Genomic DNA, 21,870 nt, shown 5'->3' with positions numbered 1-21,870 from the left:
GGGGCCGTGCTAGCGTAAGCCTGTTAGAAGGCCTTGCCATACAGGCTTTGGCCCAATCAGCTGTCTCCTGACAGAGGAAAAGGGCTCGTCACTGGGGGATTAAGTTGCCGAGGTGATGTTTACCCAGATGAACATCCTGCGCTGAAAAGCGTGTTGATGCTGTCCTTGAGAGGGGGGTCCGTCATTTGCCTTTCACCCCCGCTCTTCCCCTTGCCCTCTGTCACCCTCCCACCCTCGGCGACGTGCCCTAATGTATGCACAGAGCTCGGCTTCTGTCGCCTCGGCTCATGTCAGCCACCACCTCATGGGGTCCCTCCGCTTCCTGCCCCCCGTGACTCCTGCTCCGGCTGACAGACCTGCCCTGACCGCTAACCCCCTCACATCACATCCAGGGGAGGCATCCTCATGCTGCTGACACCACAGGAAAGTTGGCAATGATGGGGAGTCTGCAGTGGCAAAGTATAATTGGTTCCATTCCACCGGGGCGGTGTGCTTTACGTCAGCTAGGGCCCTCTCTTAATAGCACCCCCTAGGGACTGTGAGTGTCAGGCACCTGTGAGCTGCTCAGATGACATCACTGGGGGATGCACCTGTCTTGCGTTCAGCGTTTGTGCTCTCCTGTGGTGCAGTGTGGTGCACTGTGGGACCTGTAGTGTGAAAGGTAGCCATTGGCTGTATTGGAAGATTGCATTCAGGGTGCTCCATTGCTCCTTCACCAGCCCAGAGGATATTGTGGTAAGGTGAGCTTAATGTGCACAAATGGTGTTTCCAGCCATGGTCAAAAAAAGGAACAATACACTAAAGAAGGGAACAATGGACTGCATTTATATTGCACCTTTCAAGGAGCGCAGAGTGCTTTCAGAATACTTTTAGTTGAAGAATGGTAGTGACAGAGCTCGCAATATTAAGCACTTGAACCATAAAATCTGATCAGTAACTACCTGTGATTGTGCTTCTCTGTGGTGACACAGGCACATATGAGGGTATGGAAGATATCAGATGTCAGTATGACTTAAGTCTGTCATTGTTTTCAAATGTTTTGGGGGGATTTTATTGAATCTCACTGATAAGAGAGATTCAGTCTGAAAAAAACTATTGTATTTCATTGCATTTTCCCACTTTTTCTTCCGGCTTTAGAAGTTGCCAGTTCACCAATACATTTAGAGTCCTTAACTCAGAGAAAACTTCTGAACCCTCATAGGAGTGCAGGGAAAAGTCCTCTGATATACACACACCCTTACCATGACTATTCTCCTCTTTGCGATTCCCACAGTGTGCTAGAAGGATAGACGCTCACCCCCTTGGCACTATCTGAGTAACTCATAGGTGCCAAAGAGAATCCCAGGAGGAATCCAGCACAGTGAGGAGGGGACCCTGCCCACCCTTCCAACTCCAGCATAACGAAGCAGTTTGCTTCACCAGTGTGGGCTCCTGGCCATCGTCTGAAATTGACACGGCTGGCTTGGGCCATAGGGCTCAGCTAACACTTGGAACCTATGCCTTTACTGTCCGAGAAACAAAGAAGCCCCGACCGCAAAGTCTTGAATGTAGATTCATTACTGCCGTGCGTATGGCTGTTGCAGTGGTTCAGTTTGTGATTCGCCAGAGGTATGCATTCAGGAAGGCAAACCCGGAGTGTTTAACTTGCATTAGCTCCTGGTGAGGTTCTGCGCCGGCAGTTTGGCACGTTATTTCAAAGTCACAGCAGCCTTGGACCTCGGGGGGACACGCTGAGGGAATACAGAAGCCTTGATCATGGAAACGGGAACGGCGCTTTAGTTTAGTGGAGGGTCAAAATGTGCAGCTCCATTTTCGAAAGGGAAGTCACAAGCTGTACCAGCGGACTGTTTAAGAGATTATCTGCCTGCTCTGTCTGCTTCCCTCGTGTGATGATGTTGGAAGAGACCAGAGTGCTGATCAGTGAACACCCTTTTCATGCAGACCCAGGGGCAATTGCAAGCACAACGCTGTTGATGTCATTTAGATCATAAACGTATAGAGTTCATGAATCATCAGTTGCTATAGGGCCTGTATCTTGCTAGACCTCACGGTTTCAACATGACATCCCCATATGTTCAGGTTTTCAGAAACGGTGACAATCGCGGTGTTCAATCCATGCCAGTGTGTTGCTCCCCTTGCAGTTGCGTTCAGCAGGAGAAGCTCAGCTGCTGAGGGCACGCACAGACGTTCATCATATCTCATTTACATTCACGAGAGGCGGCATAGCTCTACGCGCGCCAGTTCTGGCCCCAGGTTTGAGTTTCTGTCGGATTTCTGTGGCATTTTCCTGCGCGCAGTTTTTCTCCAGACACAGACATGTCCTCAGCAGACAGTCTGCACGGTGGCGCTGTGATATTACAGGCCAGCGCAGTCACAGGGATGTGATGTTCGAGGTGTTACAAACAGGGTGACCTTCTCAAAGTGAAAGGCCAAAGGTGCGGAATGTGTTAGTTACTGGCATCAGGACACACTCCACCTTTCCGCAGAACCGTTTGGCAGCTAGGGCCATCGCTTCATGGTTGGACGATTCTATTGTGTGTCGTCGTCCCTCTTTGAAATTATTCACAAGTTTCCTGTCTGGCTGTCTGTGGCTTAGTCTGCATGCGCACACACGCACACAGACATACACACAAAGCCATACAAAATTTGAATGGTTTTCCTTTCTTTCACGCCAGGACTGCTACCACCTTAGAGCAAATAGAAAAACGCACTTGTCCATACAGTTTGCTGTGTTTGGAGTATGTCTGCATGCCAGCCTGACTCACCTAAGAGCAATAAATGGTGCACTAGACTCTACTGTATAGCATGTTAGCCTCACCAAGATTTTAACTCGCTGGATTCCTCACCATTTTCCTCATTATTTTTTTCCGCTCAAGGAAGTATTTCATAGGTGCAAATGAGGATCTCTGCATTTGCAGGTTTTGTATCAACTAGCATGTGGACAGTACAGAGATTTTCCTGCCAGTCCTCTGCAGAACACTCAGGTGGTTCATTCTATTATCTAATTAACAAACGTTAACAGCACATTTAACTGCACTACAAAAGCTAATTGACATCTTTGCTGACTCCAAAATGACAAAAACAAATGAACGGTGTAGCTCTTTCAGTGTTTTTTTTTTTTCTTCTCTTTGTCTGTGGTTGGATTGAACACAGACACATTTGCGAGTACTCTGTGCTGCCAACAGAAAATGAAGTTTGAACCTTTGGCATTGCCGTGTAACCAGGCTTAAGCAAAGCGGCTGTGGTCGCTCCAGCGGTGAAAAGCGTGCACGCATGACTGGAGCAGTTGTGGGGTTTAATGTGGTAGTTTAAGCTGGTGAAACTGTGAGCGCACACGTAATGGAGCTAAGCTTTGACAAGGCTGTCAGACCGAAAAGAGCCTGCACCCTTCACTGCCATAGGCTTTAACGCACACACAAGAAGCTTGTGCTGCACATCTGAAGAGCCAGCAAGGAAATAGTTAATGTCTTAACTGTTGCATGAGGAGCTACTCTGAAACCTTCTCAGCTTGGGAAGAGTGAGCGCGACATTCATTGCCCTACCCCTGTCCCCCTCCTCAAACTCTACAGTAGATGCACACAGGCTACTATTCTCCAGAATTTTCCGCTCTCTGGAAAGAGCGGAACCTTGGAAAGCACTATACCAGCCCTGGGCAGTTCAGTGTTCCATCTTAAATCTTAATGTCACTTGATAGCCTGGACAGTTTTATTTTTATTATTATTTTCTTGATGCATTATGCAATGAGGAAAGGCTGTGTCCTTCCAGGGAGCACTCTTCCCCCTGGTGCACTGCTGAAACCGTGCTCTCCTCGTGCGAGGCCAGCCATGCGCCTGACCGCAGAATAACCGGGGTCAGCCCACCACTTTATTCACTTAGGGAGGAAGTGTGCCGTGAGCGGTTACGCAACTGCCGGTCGCCTTTGAGGAGACCAGCAAATCGGAAAGTTGTGAAGGGGTTTTTCCCTCGTTGATGTGTTTGTTATTTAAATCATAGGAGACTCACTTTGTGTTTTGTTGCGAAACGGTAGCAAAACCTGGATGTGGATTTGTTTGCACTGGTGACAGGTTTGTTTTTAAAATGGAGATTTTCAGCCTCAAGTCTGATATATCCCATCTTCGGCCCAAGGCAGCAGCTCAAGTACCCTATACGTCTTCCAATTGGTTATTGTTATTTATGATCACTTTCCTTGATCACAGGAACCCCCCACAGGCCTTTGAAGTACCATGGCGGATTCCTATCCCCTGCTGAAAAACTCTGCTTTAAAAGAATAAAGAATTTGCAATTAAATAATTCAGTCTTGCCAGAGCTGTTAGGTAGGCAGGTAATATGATAGAATTAAGATTTGTATTTGAACCAGCATAGAAAAGTGCACCGCAGGGAAGAAAGAGTGTCAAATTGGGAATTCTACACCACAGTCTGACTTTTTTTATCCCAAGTCTTCAAACTTGAAGTGAGAATTGTTATTTTAGGTTGTCTGTCCCTCTGTGGCTAAATCACAACTTGGTTGTTGAGGCATGGTATTTGAAGTCTTAACTTGCCCAGTTAGGCATGATTAAACTTAACACAAACATTTTCAGGTCAAAGGTCAAGGGATCAGTGGTCTCTTATTAGACATTTCTTAACAGGATACAAACCTGTTAAAGATGAAAAAGATGAGACATCTCGTTTTAGAGAAGGCCCTGTAAAGGCAATATGAACTTGGTTACAGTACAGGCTAGTAGTAGGAGAAAGGATAAAGTTCAAAATACCAAGGTCATTGAGGCTCCAGATGAATGTCTTTTTTTTTATTACTTACTGCATTTCCATTTTCCATTTCCATTTCCACTTTAATAATTATGCCCTCCATTATGTGCTCTTGTAACTTCTATATAGATGACCATATGTGTTGTACACCATTTGAATAGTTGTACAGCTTTAGAATGAAGTTCATATTTTCCACTTTTTATGCAGCAATGTATGAAAAGGACTGCCTCATTTTGGACATTTTCAGTTCGGCAGGACATTGTGATTCTTGTTGCATCTCATTTGATTAATCTTTTACACACCACCTACCTCGTACCACTTAATCTAGACTTAATTGAGACTTGAGATGTGTATGACCGTCAGCACTTTACTTACTTTATTTATCCACCTCACCACTAAATACTTAACAGCCCTATTGTTTCTGTTTATGTGTTAATGCAGATTAAGTAGTGCAAGCTCCACAATGAAGTGTGGGCTGAGATAACCTTGAGGCAGTCCTAGTGGAGGGTGTGGGTGGGATCAGGAAGGAGGCGGTTCCTGTGGGGAGTGGGGGTGGGATCAGGAAGGAGTTGGTTCCTGTGGGGAGTGTGGTTGGGATCAGGAAGGAGGCGGTTCCTGTGGGGAGTGGGGGTGGGATCAGGAAGGAGGCGGTTCCTGTGGGGAGTGTGGGTGGGATCAGGAAGGAGGCGGTTCCTGTGGGGAGTGGGGGTGGGATCAGGAAGGAGGCGGTTCCTGTGGGGAGTGGGGGTGGGATCAGGAAGGAGGCGGTTCCTGTGGGGAGTGGGGGTGGGATCAGGAAGGAGTTGGTTCCTGTGGGGAGTGGGGGTGGGATCAGGAAGGAGTTGGTTCCTGTGGGGAATGTGGATGGGATCAGGAAGGAGGCGGTTCCTGTGGGGAATGTGGTTGGGATCAGGAAGGAGGCGGTTCCTGTGGGGAGTGGGGGTGGGATCAGGAAGGAGGCGGTTCCTGTGGGGAATGTGGATGGGATCAGGAAGGAGGCGGTCCCTGTGGGGAGTGTGGGTGGGATCAGGAAGGAGGCGGTTCCTGTGGGGAGTGTGGTTGGGATCACCAAGGGGGTGTTTCCCTGTGGGGAATGTGGATGGGATCAGGAAGGAGGCGGTCGCTGTGGGGAGTGTGGGTGGGATCAGGAAGGAGGCGGTTCCTGTGGGGAGTGTGGGTGGGATCAGGAAGGGGGTGGATCCAGTAGAGAATGAAGGTGGAGGGTCCCAGCAATATTAGCAATAGGGCGGAGGCAGTGTGTGGCTTGGAGGTGGTAAGCCCAGAGGGGATACACACAATGGACATTCCCCGCTGGCAATCTGAAACGGGTGGCACAAAAAGGAATTCCACCCCTGTCTCACGGTGCAGCATTCTGACAGATATTCCATTGTGCAGTTCAGTGAGCACTTTACACCTGAGACTAAAAAAGAGAGAGCTTCAGGACCGAGGTTCAGGTTGGTTAACTTCCTCTGTCCATCTCTGCAGGTATCGAGCAGTCCATTGAGCACGAAGAGGGCTTGAACCGGCCCTCCGCAGATCTGAGGATACGCAAAACACAGGTGAGTTATAGGTGGAGAGGGAGGAGTACATATTCCATATTCATGTCAAACAGACAAGGGTATTAGGGCAAAGCAGATCATCCTTCACTCTGATTAAACTTAGTGATGTACAAAGTGCTCTTTACTCTTCACTAGTAAAACAAAAACTACAGCTGGTACTCATGCATCAAAACCTACACTGTGTGCTTCCTGTCTGCTAAGAGTCAGGAAATGTAAGGCCATACATTTTATGTGCATCAGAGCAATTCAGGACAAATCAGGCACAATTTGTCACGTTTTGCTCCCTACCATTCTAATGTATTTGGATTCTCACTGCAGACAAAGGCAACCCTCAGTCTCGTTGCCGCTCCCCCCTCTGTCTCTATCTCCGTCTGTTGCTGTCTATTTTTATGTTCTCTCACACTTTTTTCTTTTTCTTTTTTTGTCCTCCAGCATTCCACCCTATCCCGCAAATTTGTGGAAGTGATGTCGGAATACAACGCCACGCAGTCGGACTACAGGGAGCGATGCAAGGGCCGGATCCAGAGGCAGCTGGAGATCAGTGAGTGCGGTGGGCGGGGCCGGCGTGCACAGCCGCGGGGACGGACCGTCCGTTTTAAAGCCCGGCAGAGCAAAGCGGCGTCCTCACACAGGCGCTCTGAAGCCCTTCTGGGAATGCGTGCGCCAGAGGGGCTTCAAAGTGACCGTGAACGATGGAATGGATGCAGCCGCCACATACACACGAACGTGTCCTTCCTGGGCCCATTCCTCAAACGTGCCTCCCTTTGATCGATCGAGCCTCTTTGTGTCCACAGCGTGTGGCATTTCAGAGTGCGCTGTGTGTTATGCAAATGCCGTTGTTCAGACAGCCTTTTCTGTATGTGATTTGTTCTCTTTGCTAACCTTTTTTTAACAAGAGCTGTGAATCTTCACTTCTCTCAGAGCCCTCAGGGGGTGTGTGGGGTAGGGTGACATAAAGAGGGGAGCGGAGATGCCTCGGGTTCGAGGCGGCTTTGTGAGAGCTCTGCGTTCGGCGTGATGCACGGCGCCTGCCGTCTCGCAGCCCTGCGGTACAGCGAGCGCCGCGAAAGAGTGCGAGGGCCTCTCAGCTGCTCACATGCGCAGTACTTGTGAAATTTGGTTGCTGCTCGCACTTTCCTCTGAGATTTTTAACACGTCGACTTTAGGTAGTCTGAATGCACCCCCCCCACTCCCAGTGGGTAGTGCACCCTCTGGTGGCTCGTGTGAGTAACTGTGTAGCGATGAGTTGTCAGGCTGCCTGGAGGGACTGTGCAGGAGACTGAAAGTTCAGCAGCTCTGAGCTGAGTCTGGCGGAGTGTGTTGGGTACAGCGTTACCTGTGAGCACTGCCGTACACTGGAAATAATTGTCCTTTCCTGATGGGATCGGGCACACCCATACAAGGGGGGCTTTACATGTGAAGGATGTGTCTTAGCAGGACGATGTGCCTAAATAGGGCCCTGAGGTCTGCCAGGACAGCCCCCAACCAGCCCCCCTGCAACCCCAACATTTTCAGCTTTCTCACATTTAAAGAGACAGCGTAAAACTCATCTGTTCAAGTTTTATCTCTGTTCTGCCTTCCTCTCTATCTATCCTATCTATCCCTATTTTCTATTAAAAAAGCACTCTACACTAGTTTAGTGCTTAACTCAGTATCTTACTGACCTCTTGTAGTACTTCTCGATAACCAGTGATGCACTCAATTGGAAGTCACTCTGCTAAATGACTTAATGTAATGTAAATACTGAATAACCAGTTGTAGACAGATCTTAGCCCGTACTTGCATTGTTGTTGATCCTAAACACAGCCTTTAATCCCAGTATTCCTTTCTGAAGGTTAACCTCTTTAAAAAATGAGTGGAAAATCTTGAACATCCTTTTCATTGGAACAGAGTGAGTGAGACTTGTAAATATGGCCTTGCATTTGTGTGCAGTATTCTAATTAAGACTGCTCTTTGTAGATTTCAGTGAAAAAATTATACTTAATTTAATACAAAATGAAATTTGAAACTAAAAGCTTTTTTGGGCCTGGGTAAACAGTCTTGAGTACCGTAAGGGTATAACTGAAAATGATAACATGGGGTCTGAGCTTTTTGTATCACTTGGAGAGGGCCACATGTGATAGCCAATTACAGCGATGCCACCCTGAGTTCTCGTCAGGCCTTGTCGTATCGGCGGGGACGGTGGGCACACCGTGCCCTCCCCTGCCCCGCGCCCTCCCCCGCCCCGCGCTGACGGCCGGACCTGGCTGGCAGGCCCCCGTGTGCCAGCTGTCCGGTTTGGCTGCGAGCACCGCGGCCCAGGGCTGCCTGTGGCAGGGCTCGTTTCCTGCGGCCATCTGTCTCTCAGCGGGAAGGCGTGCCTAAATAGGGCCCTGAGGCCTGCCAGGACAGCCCCCCGCCAACCCCCCCTGAATGCCCCATCAGCCCAGACGACACACTCTCGCCCCCTGCTCCGGCAATCTCGCATCAGAACAAACACACCGCCCCTGGAGCCCGGTCCACAGGCCAGCCTCTCGCCTTGCGCGTTGGGTTCGGAGCCGGAGCTCAGACTAGTCTGCAGAGAGCCCGCTTCATTGTCGTCTCTGGCTGTTAGCTGTTTATCAGTGAGGCTTTTGTGACCAGGCTCTCTGGATGTGTGAACGTTGAAACAGCAATGTCAAGGTCTGATGGCAGGATAATCGGGCAACGACATTGTGGTGGGCAGACCCAACACAAGCGTGAAATGTCCTTTTTTTTTTTTTCCCTCTGTCGCCTTTAGTGCATATCCATGGCCTGATTCTGGATGTTGTGTCCCAGTGATGAATGATGGGGGATGCAGCCTATTGGCATGAAAGGCAGCAGTCCTCAGCCAGCCTGTGGTTTTTCAGTGGGGGAGGGACCTTCTTAGTCATCGCTCTCTCGAACACACGCCCACTCTGTCTTGGCCGTGTGTGATTGGAGCTGCCCTTTTCACTGTGCGACCATGGGTGATGTTTGTCAGGCTGTGAGCAGGGGAGCATGTCAGACCCATGGGGATGTGTGTGTGTGTGTATGTGTGTGTGTGTGTTTGTGTTTGTGTGTGTATGTGTGTCTATGTGTGTGTGTGGGGGGGCAGCCAATTGATTAAGAGTCCCCTCTTGATGGCCCACCACAGCAGCTCTGCTGGTGAATGGCTTTGCATAGGGGGTTGCGCTAGGGAAGGTAGCGCTTCCAGAGACGAAGCCAAGCTGTGGAACCTGATGGGTGTTGAACGGCCCCCTTAAAGCAACCCCCCCCACCTCCCCACCCCCTGAATTTAGCCTCTCTCCTCTCTTTACCCTTCATCTTCATGGCTCTTGTTCTCTCACCTCCCCCTTTTATTTGTTTAGCGGGAGGGTTTTTTTTTAGCGATACAGCTGGCTTGCTGGCAGTGGGAGAGCCTGAGGCGGAGTGGGAGAAAGAGGCTGAAACAATGGGCCGGCGCTCAGCCGTGGCAGGAACACAGCGGCAGCGGTGGCGGGGGTAACACCGCGCCCTGCCGAAGCCTGCATGTGCTCTCCCCAGCCAAAAAGAGGGGCGGAGGGAGGCGAGGGGAGGGCAGAGGTGTGGATTATTCATCACCACGGGGGTGTTCGTGGCTGTGTGCTTAGCAGGCCTGTTCCCTCTGCCCTGTGCATAATTGATTTTCTAGATGCAGGGGTTTGAATATTGGCGCTGAGGCATCTGTATTAGCTCATGTCACCGTAAGCTTCCGTTCATGATGCATTTTCTATTTTAATTGCATTTACTAAAGGTGTCTGTGCTCCCTTCATTACCTCAAGATGTATTCAGGGATTTTGTTTGCGGATGCAGCTGATATTAGCTTCAAAGAAATCGGCAGCCCTGTGAGTTTAATTTAATCACCCAGGCTTAATCATTCAGCCTTTCTGAATCAGTCACAATGTCGAATCAGAAAGGCATGTACAGTGTAGTACAGAAAGGCTCCTCTGCAGAATCCTGAATGAAGGTGCAGATACATGCAGTGCAGGCTAACGGTACCTATAGGTGTGAAACCACATAGTCTCAAATGAGGTTAAAGTTCAGGACCGGCTAAGGATGCAGCTGCTGGTGGGGTGGAGTCCAGTGTACAGTCATGTGGTGCGGTACAAGACTTAGGGAGACAGAGTGTTCAGTGTTAGCCCTTCCAGTTACAGTTGGTGTGTAAAACATACATCAACAATTTTCCCAAACGTGGCACATTTTCTTACTTTTTTTTCCTGAGTATTCACTTTGTATAACCTCATGCCAAAGTTGAATTAAGTTCTTATACTTTTGTGTAAAGTCAAATGTGGACACCTTGGAATTGCAGACAGTGTATTTTTTAAACAGAGAAAAGCGAAACAAGGGCCTTATAAACATGGGCGACAAAAAAAAAAATGAAAAGATGGAAGCCCTAGATAAACTGTACTTCCCACAGTAAGATTCCCATTCATCTTCTTTGGTAAGTCGTGCCCTGAATCCCGGTAAGGATGTGCTGTACTTCCTTTAGAGCAGTGTCTCTCTTCAGGCTCCTCAGATAGATCCTGTGAAGCCTGTGCGGTGTTTAGTAACATGTATGTCTCCCATAAGACTTGGATCCGCTCAGCTCAATTCCCAGTGGTCCCCTGTGAGCGGGTTCTGTCTCATGGCACAGGTCACTCCCTTAACAGGGAGCGGAGATTGAGACACGCTATCAGTCAGAGGGGTGAGCTGTCACTACAAATAGCTGCCAGGGCCATTAGCACTCACCTTACAGACTCCCCTTTTCCCTCAACATCTGTCTCTCCCGCGCTGTCTCCCACTACCTCCATTCGTTCCTCTCTCCCCTGTGCCACCCGCCTCGCTTTGCAAACGTCTGTCACGGATAAATGGCACAACCTTTCAACCCTTATTACGCACACACACACACACACACGCGCACACACACGCACACACACACACGCACGCACACACACACACGCACACACACGCACACACACACACACACGTGTGCACAGTCCTCACTACAGCCTCGCTACAGTGTCAGCAGAGACACTCAATGACACTCACAGTCACACACACCCGAACACAAACACACACACACACAAGGACCGCACTCACTGCCACCCGTCCCCCATCTCTGTCCCTGCAGCTCTGTCCTTCAGTCAAGGTTGAGGCTGGGCCCTGCTGTCACCGCCAGGCCCTCCCTCCGTTAAAGGTTAGCCAGGGCCTGGGGACAGCCCGTGAGCTTCTGCGAATCACCTTCAGGAATCGGAACACAACGAGGGACAGTCCAGTTAATGAGGAGAGATGCGCTCTCCCGGGTCCACTCACCCGCGCCCCTCCTTCGGCCTCTCAGTCCGAGCCGACCGAGCGTCTCGCTGCAGCCAGGCGGGAACACGCACGTGTTGGCTCGCACCTCCGTGCGCTGCGAGTTTGGAAGCGCGCTCGGAAAAATGTCCCCAGGTGTGGGCTGCCAGCTGGCAGAGGACAGTTTGATATGGATTTCAGGGGGGAGGTGTTGAGAAAATGAATTAGCTGGGAAAGGGGGAGGTTTGAACACGCATCTGAACACACTTTGGACACGAACACACACACACACACACACACACACACACACACCCCTCACTGCTGTGTGTCTCTCCAGTTACTCCTAGATTGGCCTCTGCGAAACCACTCCTCCTTCCATCATGCAGTGCAGAAATATAAGTGAGCAGGCTTATTAAGCGTCATAAGAGTGAGCGATAAGGAGGCTGAATCCCACCCGATCGACCCGGCTCCGGAGGGCCCTTCCTCCGGTCATAGCAGAATCTTTCAGACTCTGACCCATAATCAATACGATTTTGTCATCAAGCGGCAGAGCAGGAGATTGTTAAATGAGTTATCGATTGAAATCTGATCTTTTCGATGTAAAGTATGGAGTGCCATTAATCTGTGCAGGTGGGCTGTCTCTGTTTAGAGAGAAACAAACGCCACACAAGGGAAGGGTGGGCTGAAAAGGATCTATTTTTATGACTAATTGAAAATATTAGAAAAATGGAACGATAGTGTCTAAAATAGCATACATTTGACTCGAAGGGGGACTTATTGTAGAGGACTTCCAGAACAATTAGTGGAGAATATCAGCCACATAACATGAATGTGATTTTATCAATTAATGCTGTTATTTTCATACTTTTATCTGATTTTGCTTAAATTTGGAGCCCAGAAAGATGAATGATAATTGTTATATTGCTGTTACTCTTTTCATTTCACTCCCACTTTCTCCACATTATTCTCAAGCCTCATTGGCATCCATATAAAAACAAAAGAAAAATGGCTGGGGAAAAAAACAAAATCATACTTTGTTTTTTCCGTAAGAGCAGATTTTGTATTGAAGATTTTTCCCAATCACTGAAAAGCAGATAACCTTTTCTGCAGTTGTCTCCAGGCAAATGACGGGCTATTAGAATGAACACAAAATGAAACAAAGACATTGTTTAGAGCCAAATAGATAGTTGTACAGTAATAACACACTGTGACATTAACAAAGCGGGGAAATTTCACGCATTACTCATATAAACACGTGGATTATTGAAGTCTGAAGGAGTGGGAATTCAGTGCAAGAAGTCAAGGTGCATGTATGCGTTTGAATATATTTACATACATTTGCATATCAAAAGACAGCTCGTTGCTCTGTTTTCTTGCATAAATCAAGGAAGATGAATGATGTAAACGTTAAGGCTTTGGCCGCCTTTGATCAGGTCCAATATCTGAGGCTTCTGAATTTGTAAGCATTTGCATAGGTGATGAGGTTGGTGGCAGGCAAAGCAACCTCCCGTGCTCTGCTGCCCTTGTGTCTTCCCCTTTTATCCTGGACTTCTTTGAGGTTGTCTAGGGTGGAAGGCCTGCCCCATAAAGTCATGACGATGAGCTGATGATGTGTGGTGTTGCAACAGCATTGGCGGAGGGGGCAATGATGATAACTTCTCCATGATTGGCTGGAAGACGATTGCCACTAAAGGTCTGTTGCTGCACCCTAATGTACACAGCACAGGATACGACAAGGCCTGACGAGAACTCAGGGTGGCATCGCTGTAATTGGCTATCACATGTGGCCCTCTCCAAGTGATACAAAAAGCTCAGACCCCATGTTATCATTTTCAGTTATACCTTTACGGTACTCAAGACTGTTTACCCAGGCCCAATCAGATCTCACAGATCTGTGCACATTAAGGCACTTAGTCAGGGGCGTGAATTACAACAGCACACATGATAGGTCAAGACAGAGCCAATTATTAAAGGGCTAAAGAGATTGGCATTCCACAGTGCCAGTCATTCCTGCCTGCCTGCATCCCCCTTCTACCCTCCTCCTGAAACTCCTCCCACATCTCCACTCCTTCCATTCCCACTGCAGGGCCCATCTGTGTACAGTGGGACTGACTGGAGCTCCAGGGTCTGGCATTTAGGTCAGTGGGCATTAACTAGCTCTGACAAGGCTCCACTGGCTTTTGGCCTCCCTCCCCCCCAGTGTAACCCCCTAAGCCCCATGATGTGGCGACTCCCAGCGGGCCGCTGTGAGCAGAACTGGCCCGACTGACCTCATCCTGTCCAAAAGCTGATCACAACGGAGTTGGCGTGGAACCGCGAGTCTTTACTTCAAGATCTTTTGAGCGGCCGTGACACAACAGTGAATGTTCTGGAGCCTTTCAGCCTTTTTCCTGGGCCAAATGTGATGTCATGTGGAGTGAGTCGGGCTCGACCTCCTGGGGGAGGGCAGGAGCGGAACCAAAGAGTGGATCCTCTGAATGGGATGCTCTGGATGTCCTTTGTTACCGTCCCCTTTTCACTACTCCATTAGAGCACAAAAGGCAGCACTGAGGCTGGTTTACACAGCGGGACCCTCCTTGTTAGCTATACTATCTGAATACTCAGCTTGGTTTCTGACTTGGGGGCCATGCATAGAGCAAATTGCCCTCTGGCCAGCAAAGTGACTTGAAAGATCACATGCAGTGGATTTGTTGCTGTGACCGTGTAAATTGCACAACTGGGCCAATGTGAGTCCCTGTCCTTATCTGCAGTATTTCCATTTTTGGTTGTGCTTTTTTCATATCCATGGAGAAGGACAAACAAAATAAATAAGATCTCGAGGAGGTGACCAATTACTTTCCATTTGCCTTAAAAAGCCCTAGTAATAAGGAAACATATCCTTGACAGTGAGACTGTAAATTATTCCAGGAGATTGAGAATAGCAAGTGATATCTTCTGGTCTCTCTGTTCCTCTGTAATGGTGTCCCCAGACCATTCTCAGGTTGTGCTTAAAATAAACTGAATACCAACACAGCGCAGGACATGGCTGCTCATTAGCGCTGTTTTAATAAACAACCCCGAGAATGGGAATTGACGAGGTAGCCTCTCTCCTGACAGCATAAAAGGCATTTTATATTCGGTGTTTCACAGTAATAATCGGGCCACTTTTAATTTCACTTGTCACATTTTTAGGATGAAATGGACTCAAACTGTTTCCTTGGGCATGGCAGCGTTCTACATCAAACACCGCGTGTGCTCAGGGGAGCTTGGTGCACACGTACATGTAGAGCCAGTTTCTCTCAAAATGCAATGGTGGCAGAGTCACGTGTACAAAATACACACATGTAGCCAGGCTTAATTGTATGTGATCTATGCTTCGTATGATTTAGAACTGGGGCTGTACTGCATCTGATAAAATCAATTGTGGTAGGCGGCAACATCATGTCATGGAGTGTTAATTAGCCACTTGGTATATTTATTTGATATTGTACCTTTCTCATGAGAAACGGTCAAATGGAATCTGTGCAGTTGTTAGGTTTGCAAATATCATATTGACTTTGCCAAAATTACACCGCTTTCCCAGTGAGGAATCCTTCGCACCAGAGGTCCATGACTCATCATTTTTATACAGACAGGAGCGTTTCCGTCCCTCGAAGGCGGAAAAAAACCCTTGGAAATTAATGATAATGAGGCGAAGATGAGATCTGGAACATGCCAGTCAGTGTCCCTAGGCCAGTTTCTCCATGGCAACCCATCAGAGCAACACCTCCCTCGGGAACGGGATGGGAATGTGCTCTCTGCTCCCCCTCTGCCAGCCAAACCTAGTCACCCCGTGGCACCTGAGACACAACGAGGTAGCCTCTTACAGCAGGAGCCTGGCTGCAGATGTCACTGACAAAAAAGGAAGACTATTGGTCGCTGAGTATAGGTGTCTTCAAAGACCTCTCCGATGGGGCTAGAGCAGGAGCCTAGGGCAGGTGAAGGCATTTTAAGTTGTACGTGAGGAAGTGCAAAATTTTTTGGGAGTTGTGCTGTTTGTTGAATGTGAGGGCCAGCTTTGTATGGGGAATTTACTCCAGCTGTGACCTGCTAAACATTAATTGTGCATTCTCTCCAGTAAGTGCTTGGAGCTGAGGCGGCCCCTCATGATGCCAGGAAGCCCTGTACTCCGTCTCTCTCGGTTAACACGGCCTTCATCAAGCGAGGCTGATTGGGGTCAGGTGTGAGCCTGCGTCTTTGGAGAAAAACAATCAGAAGGCGGGTGCTTGGGCTACAGTGCATCACTCATTAAAGAGATTCGATCAAGGTGTGAAGCTGAGTGCGTGTGTTTGCAGCACTTTGTAGAAAGGCAGTACCTGAAGAAACAGAAATATGTCTCCGCCTCAACGTCAGCTTCATAAAAAAATAAATAAAATAAAATAGAAAGGCGGCAGGAAGCTGCTCACCGAAATAGATTTTTCACACTCCTGCTGCAGTTCGCTTCTGTTTAATAAACCTAGAATTAATGTATAAACAGTTTTCTCTGCTGGAGTGAGGAGGATAACATCAGCACAGGATTACTGAGTGTGTTGTAATGTAACAATGAATTCACTCAACCAGTGCAGAGACAACAGAGACAGAGAAGGGTGGGTGTGTGTGTGTGTGTGTGTGTGTGTTGCTCTCACAGTGCTCTGTGTTGAGCATTTAAGCTTTCTCAGTGTACATCATGCGAGGACCAAGACTTTGTAAGGGCAAGCAAAGCCTTGTTTCTCCCTGTGGTGATCATGTCCTTCCTTTCTGAAAGTCCCTTTAGCAGTCAAGTGCATTTTAAACCGTCCTCCCAAATTTTATTAGTCGATATCCTCAGAGGCTGTTCTGATGCGCTGCAATTAAAATGATTGCACATTTTTTTTTGCTGTTCTTTCCCCTCATTTGACTTTCCAAAGGCGTTAATTGCGGCTTGTTTAAGCGCGGTGGCGGAGTCGTGCGGCTCTCCACCTCTGCGCCGGCTCTGTCCTCACCGTCACGCGCCCGTCCCACGCAGGGGCTTTTCCCAGTTAATTACGGCCTGTCCCGTTTAATAACCCTCTCCGGCCCCCATCACCGGCTCAGTGCCCCCCCCGGATCTGCGGCCGTGTGCTGGCGGTCGCCTGTGACCGCAGGAGACGCGCACACACACGCATAATCTCCGGCATTATGAGGAGTTTATACACCAGCCTAACCTGATATTAGTCCTTATTGTGTCGTTACTCACGCTCAGTGCCGCGCGTAGCGCGTGGCCGGCGGCAGTTTAATCCCGTCGGATGCCTCCGCTCATGAGAGACGAAGTGCCGTCAGTCCTGAGCCCGGGCAGGAATTACGCTGAAATTATATGCATGGGAAAGCAACATGTGAAAACAGATTGACGTGAAATTGCCTCTGAAAATAAGATTACCGCAGACTCGGAGCCCACAGAAAACGACATTATGAAATTAGCAGAGATCAAAAATGGATGCCAGGGTGACGTTGGTTCAGTCTTTTTTTTTTTCTCCTCCAAACACTTTGCATCAGCTGGTTAGGGGCTGTAACACGATTTTGTATATGAGGCAATTTTTAGGAGTACCATGATGAGCCTAACCCACACACAATTACATTTACGGTTACGTTAGAAGCCTGTCTCTTGGGGTGATGCACAAGGCCTGTTTGTGCCAGTGATGGGCTGTGTGTTGCTGCTTAACGGATAATGGTTTTGAGCCGATCGATGGTCTCTGAAGACCAGGAGCCTGCTGTTCAGTTTAACAGTGAAATATATATCCCTACGTAGCCTCAAAATTACCAGAGTCACAACATTGCTGGATGTAGTTAACTGGTAATTGATGGTTTGCTGTGCATCCATAAAGGCGAAATTTAAGCAGTGGGTTTTTCCCTTGACTGATTAAAAAACATTTGAAAGGCACCTAAGGCTGCTGTCATCATTAGTTTATCTTACTTGTATACACTGATGAGCCAAAACATTATGACCACTCACAGGTGAACCGAATAAAGTTGATCATCTCCAAACAAGGGCATATGTCACAAGGTCTGGGTAGATTGGATGGTAAGCCAACAATCAGTTCTCAGAGTCAACATGTTGGATGCGGGAGAAATGGGCAGGAGTAGAGACCTGAGCGACTTTGACAAGGGCCAAATTGTTATGGCCAGACGACTGGAACAGAGCATCTCTGAAACGGCAAGGCTATTCCATCTGGACCGAACCGACACAAGTCACAGAATTTTGGTTATGGGAGGAATGTGTCTGCCGCTTATGGGGCTGTGTAGCCGCAGACCGGTTGGAGTGCCCATGATGACCCCTGTCCACTGTCGTAGGTGTCTACAAGTGTCGGAACTGGACCTCGGAGCAGTGGATGAAGGTCGTCTGGTCCGATGAGTCCCGTTTTCTTTTAGATCACATGTATGACCGTGTATGTGTGAACCGTTTACCCAGGGAACTGATGGCACCAGGATGCACTGTGGGAAGACGATAAGCCAGTAGAGCTCTGGGCAATGTTCTGCTGGGAATCCCTGGGTCCGGCCATTCATGTGGACATCAATTTGACACGTGCCACCTACCTAAACATCGTTGCAGACCAGGTATACCCCTTCATGGCAGTGGTATTCCCTGATGGCAGTGGCCTCTTTCAGGAGGATACACACTGCACACATTGTTCAGGAATGGTTTGAGGAACATGATGAAGTGTTCAAGGTGTTGCCCTGGCCTCCAAATTCTCCAGATCTCAGTCCGATTGAGCATCGGTGGGATGTGCTCCACCGACAAGTCCGATCCACAGCGGCTCCACCTTGCAACTTACAGGACTTGAAGGATCTGCTGCTAATGTTTTGGTGCCACAGGACACCTTCAGGGATCTTGTAGAGTCCATGCCTCAGCGAGTTGGCGCTGTTTTGGTGGCACACGGAGGACCAACAGCATATTAGACAGGTGGTCATAATGTTTTGGCTCATCAGTGTGTAAAGTAAACTAGGCAGTCACAGCAAGAAGTCTGACCCCTACTGGAATAACGGGTGATCAGAGCAGCTCATTATGCTGTTCAAGGCCTGCGTGCCACACCTGCCTGTCCTCCTTGTGGGCCGTGTGGGATGATCGGGGGGGGGGGCAGGAAATGGGAGTAGAGTAGAGTCAATATTGAACCAGGCTGAGCTGACAAAACAAGCCTGCAGCAGAGGCCCCCTGGGAGGGGATCACCACAATTACACCTGTGCACCTCAGCTGCCGTCCTTTCTGAGCCGCTGAGACAGACCCGCCATCGCTGCCGCTCTCAAAGTCTGCGCTCCACAGGTCATCCGGAAAGGTTATTTTTGTAAATAGACTTGGAGCAGGCTTATGTTTGTCTATTTTCATTTATTTATTTATTTATTTTAACTGCAAGGGAGGTTTGGGTAATGACTAGAAAAAGTGAGTCAGACTCCTCGTTGGTTTTAAAGACCTTCGTGGCCCAGAGCAGTCTCCTTTTGGGCAGAAAAAAAATGCCCACAGTCAAGTCTCATAACCGAGGACCTGATCCCTGTAATGGAGTCCCAGAACGTCAACAAATGCTGGCTTTAAAAAACAGAACGCATCTTTGCATTAATGCATAATCAAAACAGGTCATCGAAGCAACTCAGTCGTTCTCAGTAGTGCTTTAAAGGGCTTTAAATGCCCCTCCTTTAACAAGCGAGTGTTCCCCCCGCTGCTTTAATGCCTGGGAGGGTGGCCGTGGACGGAGATGCGTTACGGGAACGTCACAGCCGAACTACATCAGCATTCAGACCGCGAGCGCTGTCACTGCTCTGACCCTAATCTCCATCGCTCATGGTCAGCTCTCTCTCTCTCTCTCTCTCTCTCTCTCTCTCTCTCTCTCTCTCTCACTCTCTCTCTCTCTCTCTCTCTCTCTTTCTCACTGTCTTTCTTTGAAGGATTCAAGGATTCAGACTAGCTTCATTAGCATATGGCAGGAGTTATCCAGTGTTGCCAGAGCATTGAAAGCGTGAACGTATAAGATCAGTCCTTCCTTTCTCTCCCCTCTCTCTTTCAGAGTTAAAAAAAGAGCATTGACAATAGGAATTTCTCCCTCTCTGTCACTCTCTCACTCAATCTCACTCACCCCGTCTCTGTCTCTCGCCACTTCACCCTCCCCCTCTGGCCCCGCTCCTCTCCTCCCTCTCTCCTGCCGCTGCACCCGGTCTGATGTGGCTTAATCAGTGAGGGGACCTTGTAGACCTGCTCCCGTGGGCCAGCCACACCGGGGCTGTCTAACCGCCCCTCCCATCAGCCCCCTTCTCCAACCCCACCGCCCCACTGTGTCACCCCCAGCCCGTGGGAGGGGGATGTGTGATTGTCACCGCAGGGCGGTGGATGACAGGGCCTCCACGAGCTGCATGTCAGACTCCACTCCCCTTTATTATTGTGCTCCATCAGGGCGCCGGCCTCCTTTATTGGAATTGTGAGGCGTCTGCGAGCACGGCTATCCCTGTGCATCGAGCGCGGCCGCACGGCTGCTCTCAGCTCGCGGTGATTGCATGGCAACACCGAGGGAAACGAGCCGCTGTTGTGGACGAATGGAGCCAGTGGAAAGCGTGTCGTATTATATCGGGGTGCTAACATTAGAAAGACAGTGCCGTCCCTCTCAGCAGCGGTGCACCCGGTCGGGGTTTCGCGTAGCTGTAACGACACTGTAAAAGTTCGCGGAAGAATCGGTAACCCTGCGTTAACCGCACTTCCCCCCGCAGAGACCCTGAAAGGAGAGGGAGGCTTCGGTAAGAGTCAGTTTTATGTGTGTGTGTGGGAGGCAGAGCGAGAGGAGAGGAGGCTGAATCGCCCAAGCCCTGGGAAGGAGAGTGCTGGGGTGGGTGCTGGAAATTGCCTTTAGATGAGAGGTTGTACTCGGAGAGGTGGGGGGTGGAGGGGGGGGGGGGGTTCACCAATTTGTGCATGTCTCCCGGGTGCTGGGATGGAGGGGGGGGGCAGCGGCTTGTGATTTAATGAATGCAATCAAACACTCCACACACGCCTCTTTGCAGAAGGTTTTGCTAGGTCCAAAAAAAAACAAAACATATAATCAAATTACCAAATACAAAGGCAGTGATTGGATCGTGCATGTGGTTGCCGGTGGCCATTACAGTTGCTGCTTAGTCCTTTAAGGTCAGAAGTAGGTTTTGGAAGGAGAGTGTTGTAGCGGTAACAGGGCTTGTAACCTAGAGTCTGGCATTTTCATTCCCAGGTGGCGGACTGCTGTTACCGTCTTCGGCAAGGTGCTTTACCTGGATAGCCTTAGTAAATATCAAGCCATAGAAATGGATAACAATAATGGATAATATAAAAACTGCTATTTATGGAAGTCACTCTGGATAAGAAAGTCTGCTAAGCAAATGTAATGTAATGTAACTAACTTCCTCCTACCTTTTGTATTTACCCGGTGGAAGGAAGGGGGGCTAATTGACCTTTCCCCCAGCCAGGCAATTAGGAGATCTAGATGAACCTGTTTAAAAGGTGTGCGTTTGAATTGTATCTCAGCAGTGGCACGGCTGAGGGAAGTGAAAGGCTGAAATGAATGGACTCTTTGCATGGAAGGTAGGGGCGGCGGCGGTATTGAGTGAACAGGGCTGTTTTAATTAGTCTGCAGACAGTAGGGCAAAATGAGTCAGAAGGAGGTTCAGGTTATTTGGGCTGTCTGAGTGGCTGTGAATGATTAGTAGCAACTCTGTTGGAGGGAAATGAGGAGAGACAAGGACTTGCTGTCCCCCACGCTGATTCATATGGGTCCTTGACATGCTCTTATCTATCTCACACACACACACACACACACACACACACACACACACACACACACACACACACATACATACATACAGAGACATACATTGCTACCACATCACATGAAAGTTTTGTGCCCAGTTAGTGTGCAGTTGAAACAGGTTACTGGCTCTGCGCTTAATGCTGTAGATTAGTCAGACTGATCTTAACTTTGAACGGCTAAGCACGGTAACAGCAGTGTGCCGGTATGCAGTGACTCACACTACACAGCTAGCGTTTTGCTGACAGTGAAATCACCATCCTGAGCGACGGCCATCGTTACAGCCTCCAGTGCCAGAAAAGCATCTAAGAGCACCTTACTGGAAGTTAGTGCTACTTGTTTGTGAAGTGCTTCAGAACGGGCTGGACCACACTCTGTGCTGTCTCCATCGGTATCAGTCAGGCTTGAGCTGGCATCACAGTGTTGGTGAGGCCTCCTGTTGTTGCAGCCGGTACTATTATTCAGCTCTTACTGGGCTCATATTAAGCCATAGGTAGCTTTTACTATGGCTAAGAGCTCAGACACACAGAAGAAAACTT

General features: G+C 48.9%; 1 protein-coding gene across 1 annotated transcript in view; it reads left to right on the top strand.

The window, feature by feature from the left end:
- Positions 1-21,870, top strand: part of LOC118774650 (syntaxin-1A-like) — an 82,899-nt gene that overhangs the window by 48,668 nt on the left and 12,361 nt on the right. The window contains exons 5-6 of the mRNA XM_036524037.1: positions 6,229-6,302; positions 6,735-6,843. Coding sequence (XP_036379930.1) covers positions 6,229-6,302; positions 6,735-6,843 — 183 coding nt within the window. The remainder of the gene's footprint in view (positions 1-6,228; positions 6,303-6,734; positions 6,844-21,870) is intronic.

Source organism: Megalops cyprinoides, chromosome 3, assembly GCF_013368585.1.
Source record: "Megalops cyprinoides isolate fMegCyp1 chromosome 3, fMegCyp1.pri, whole genome shotgun sequence".
NCBI lineage: Eukaryota > Metazoa > Chordata > Actinopteri > Elopiformes > Megalopidae > Megalops > Megalops cyprinoides.
Note: the sequence above shows the minus strand (reverse complement) of the source record. Positions and strands in the feature narration are given on the sequence as shown.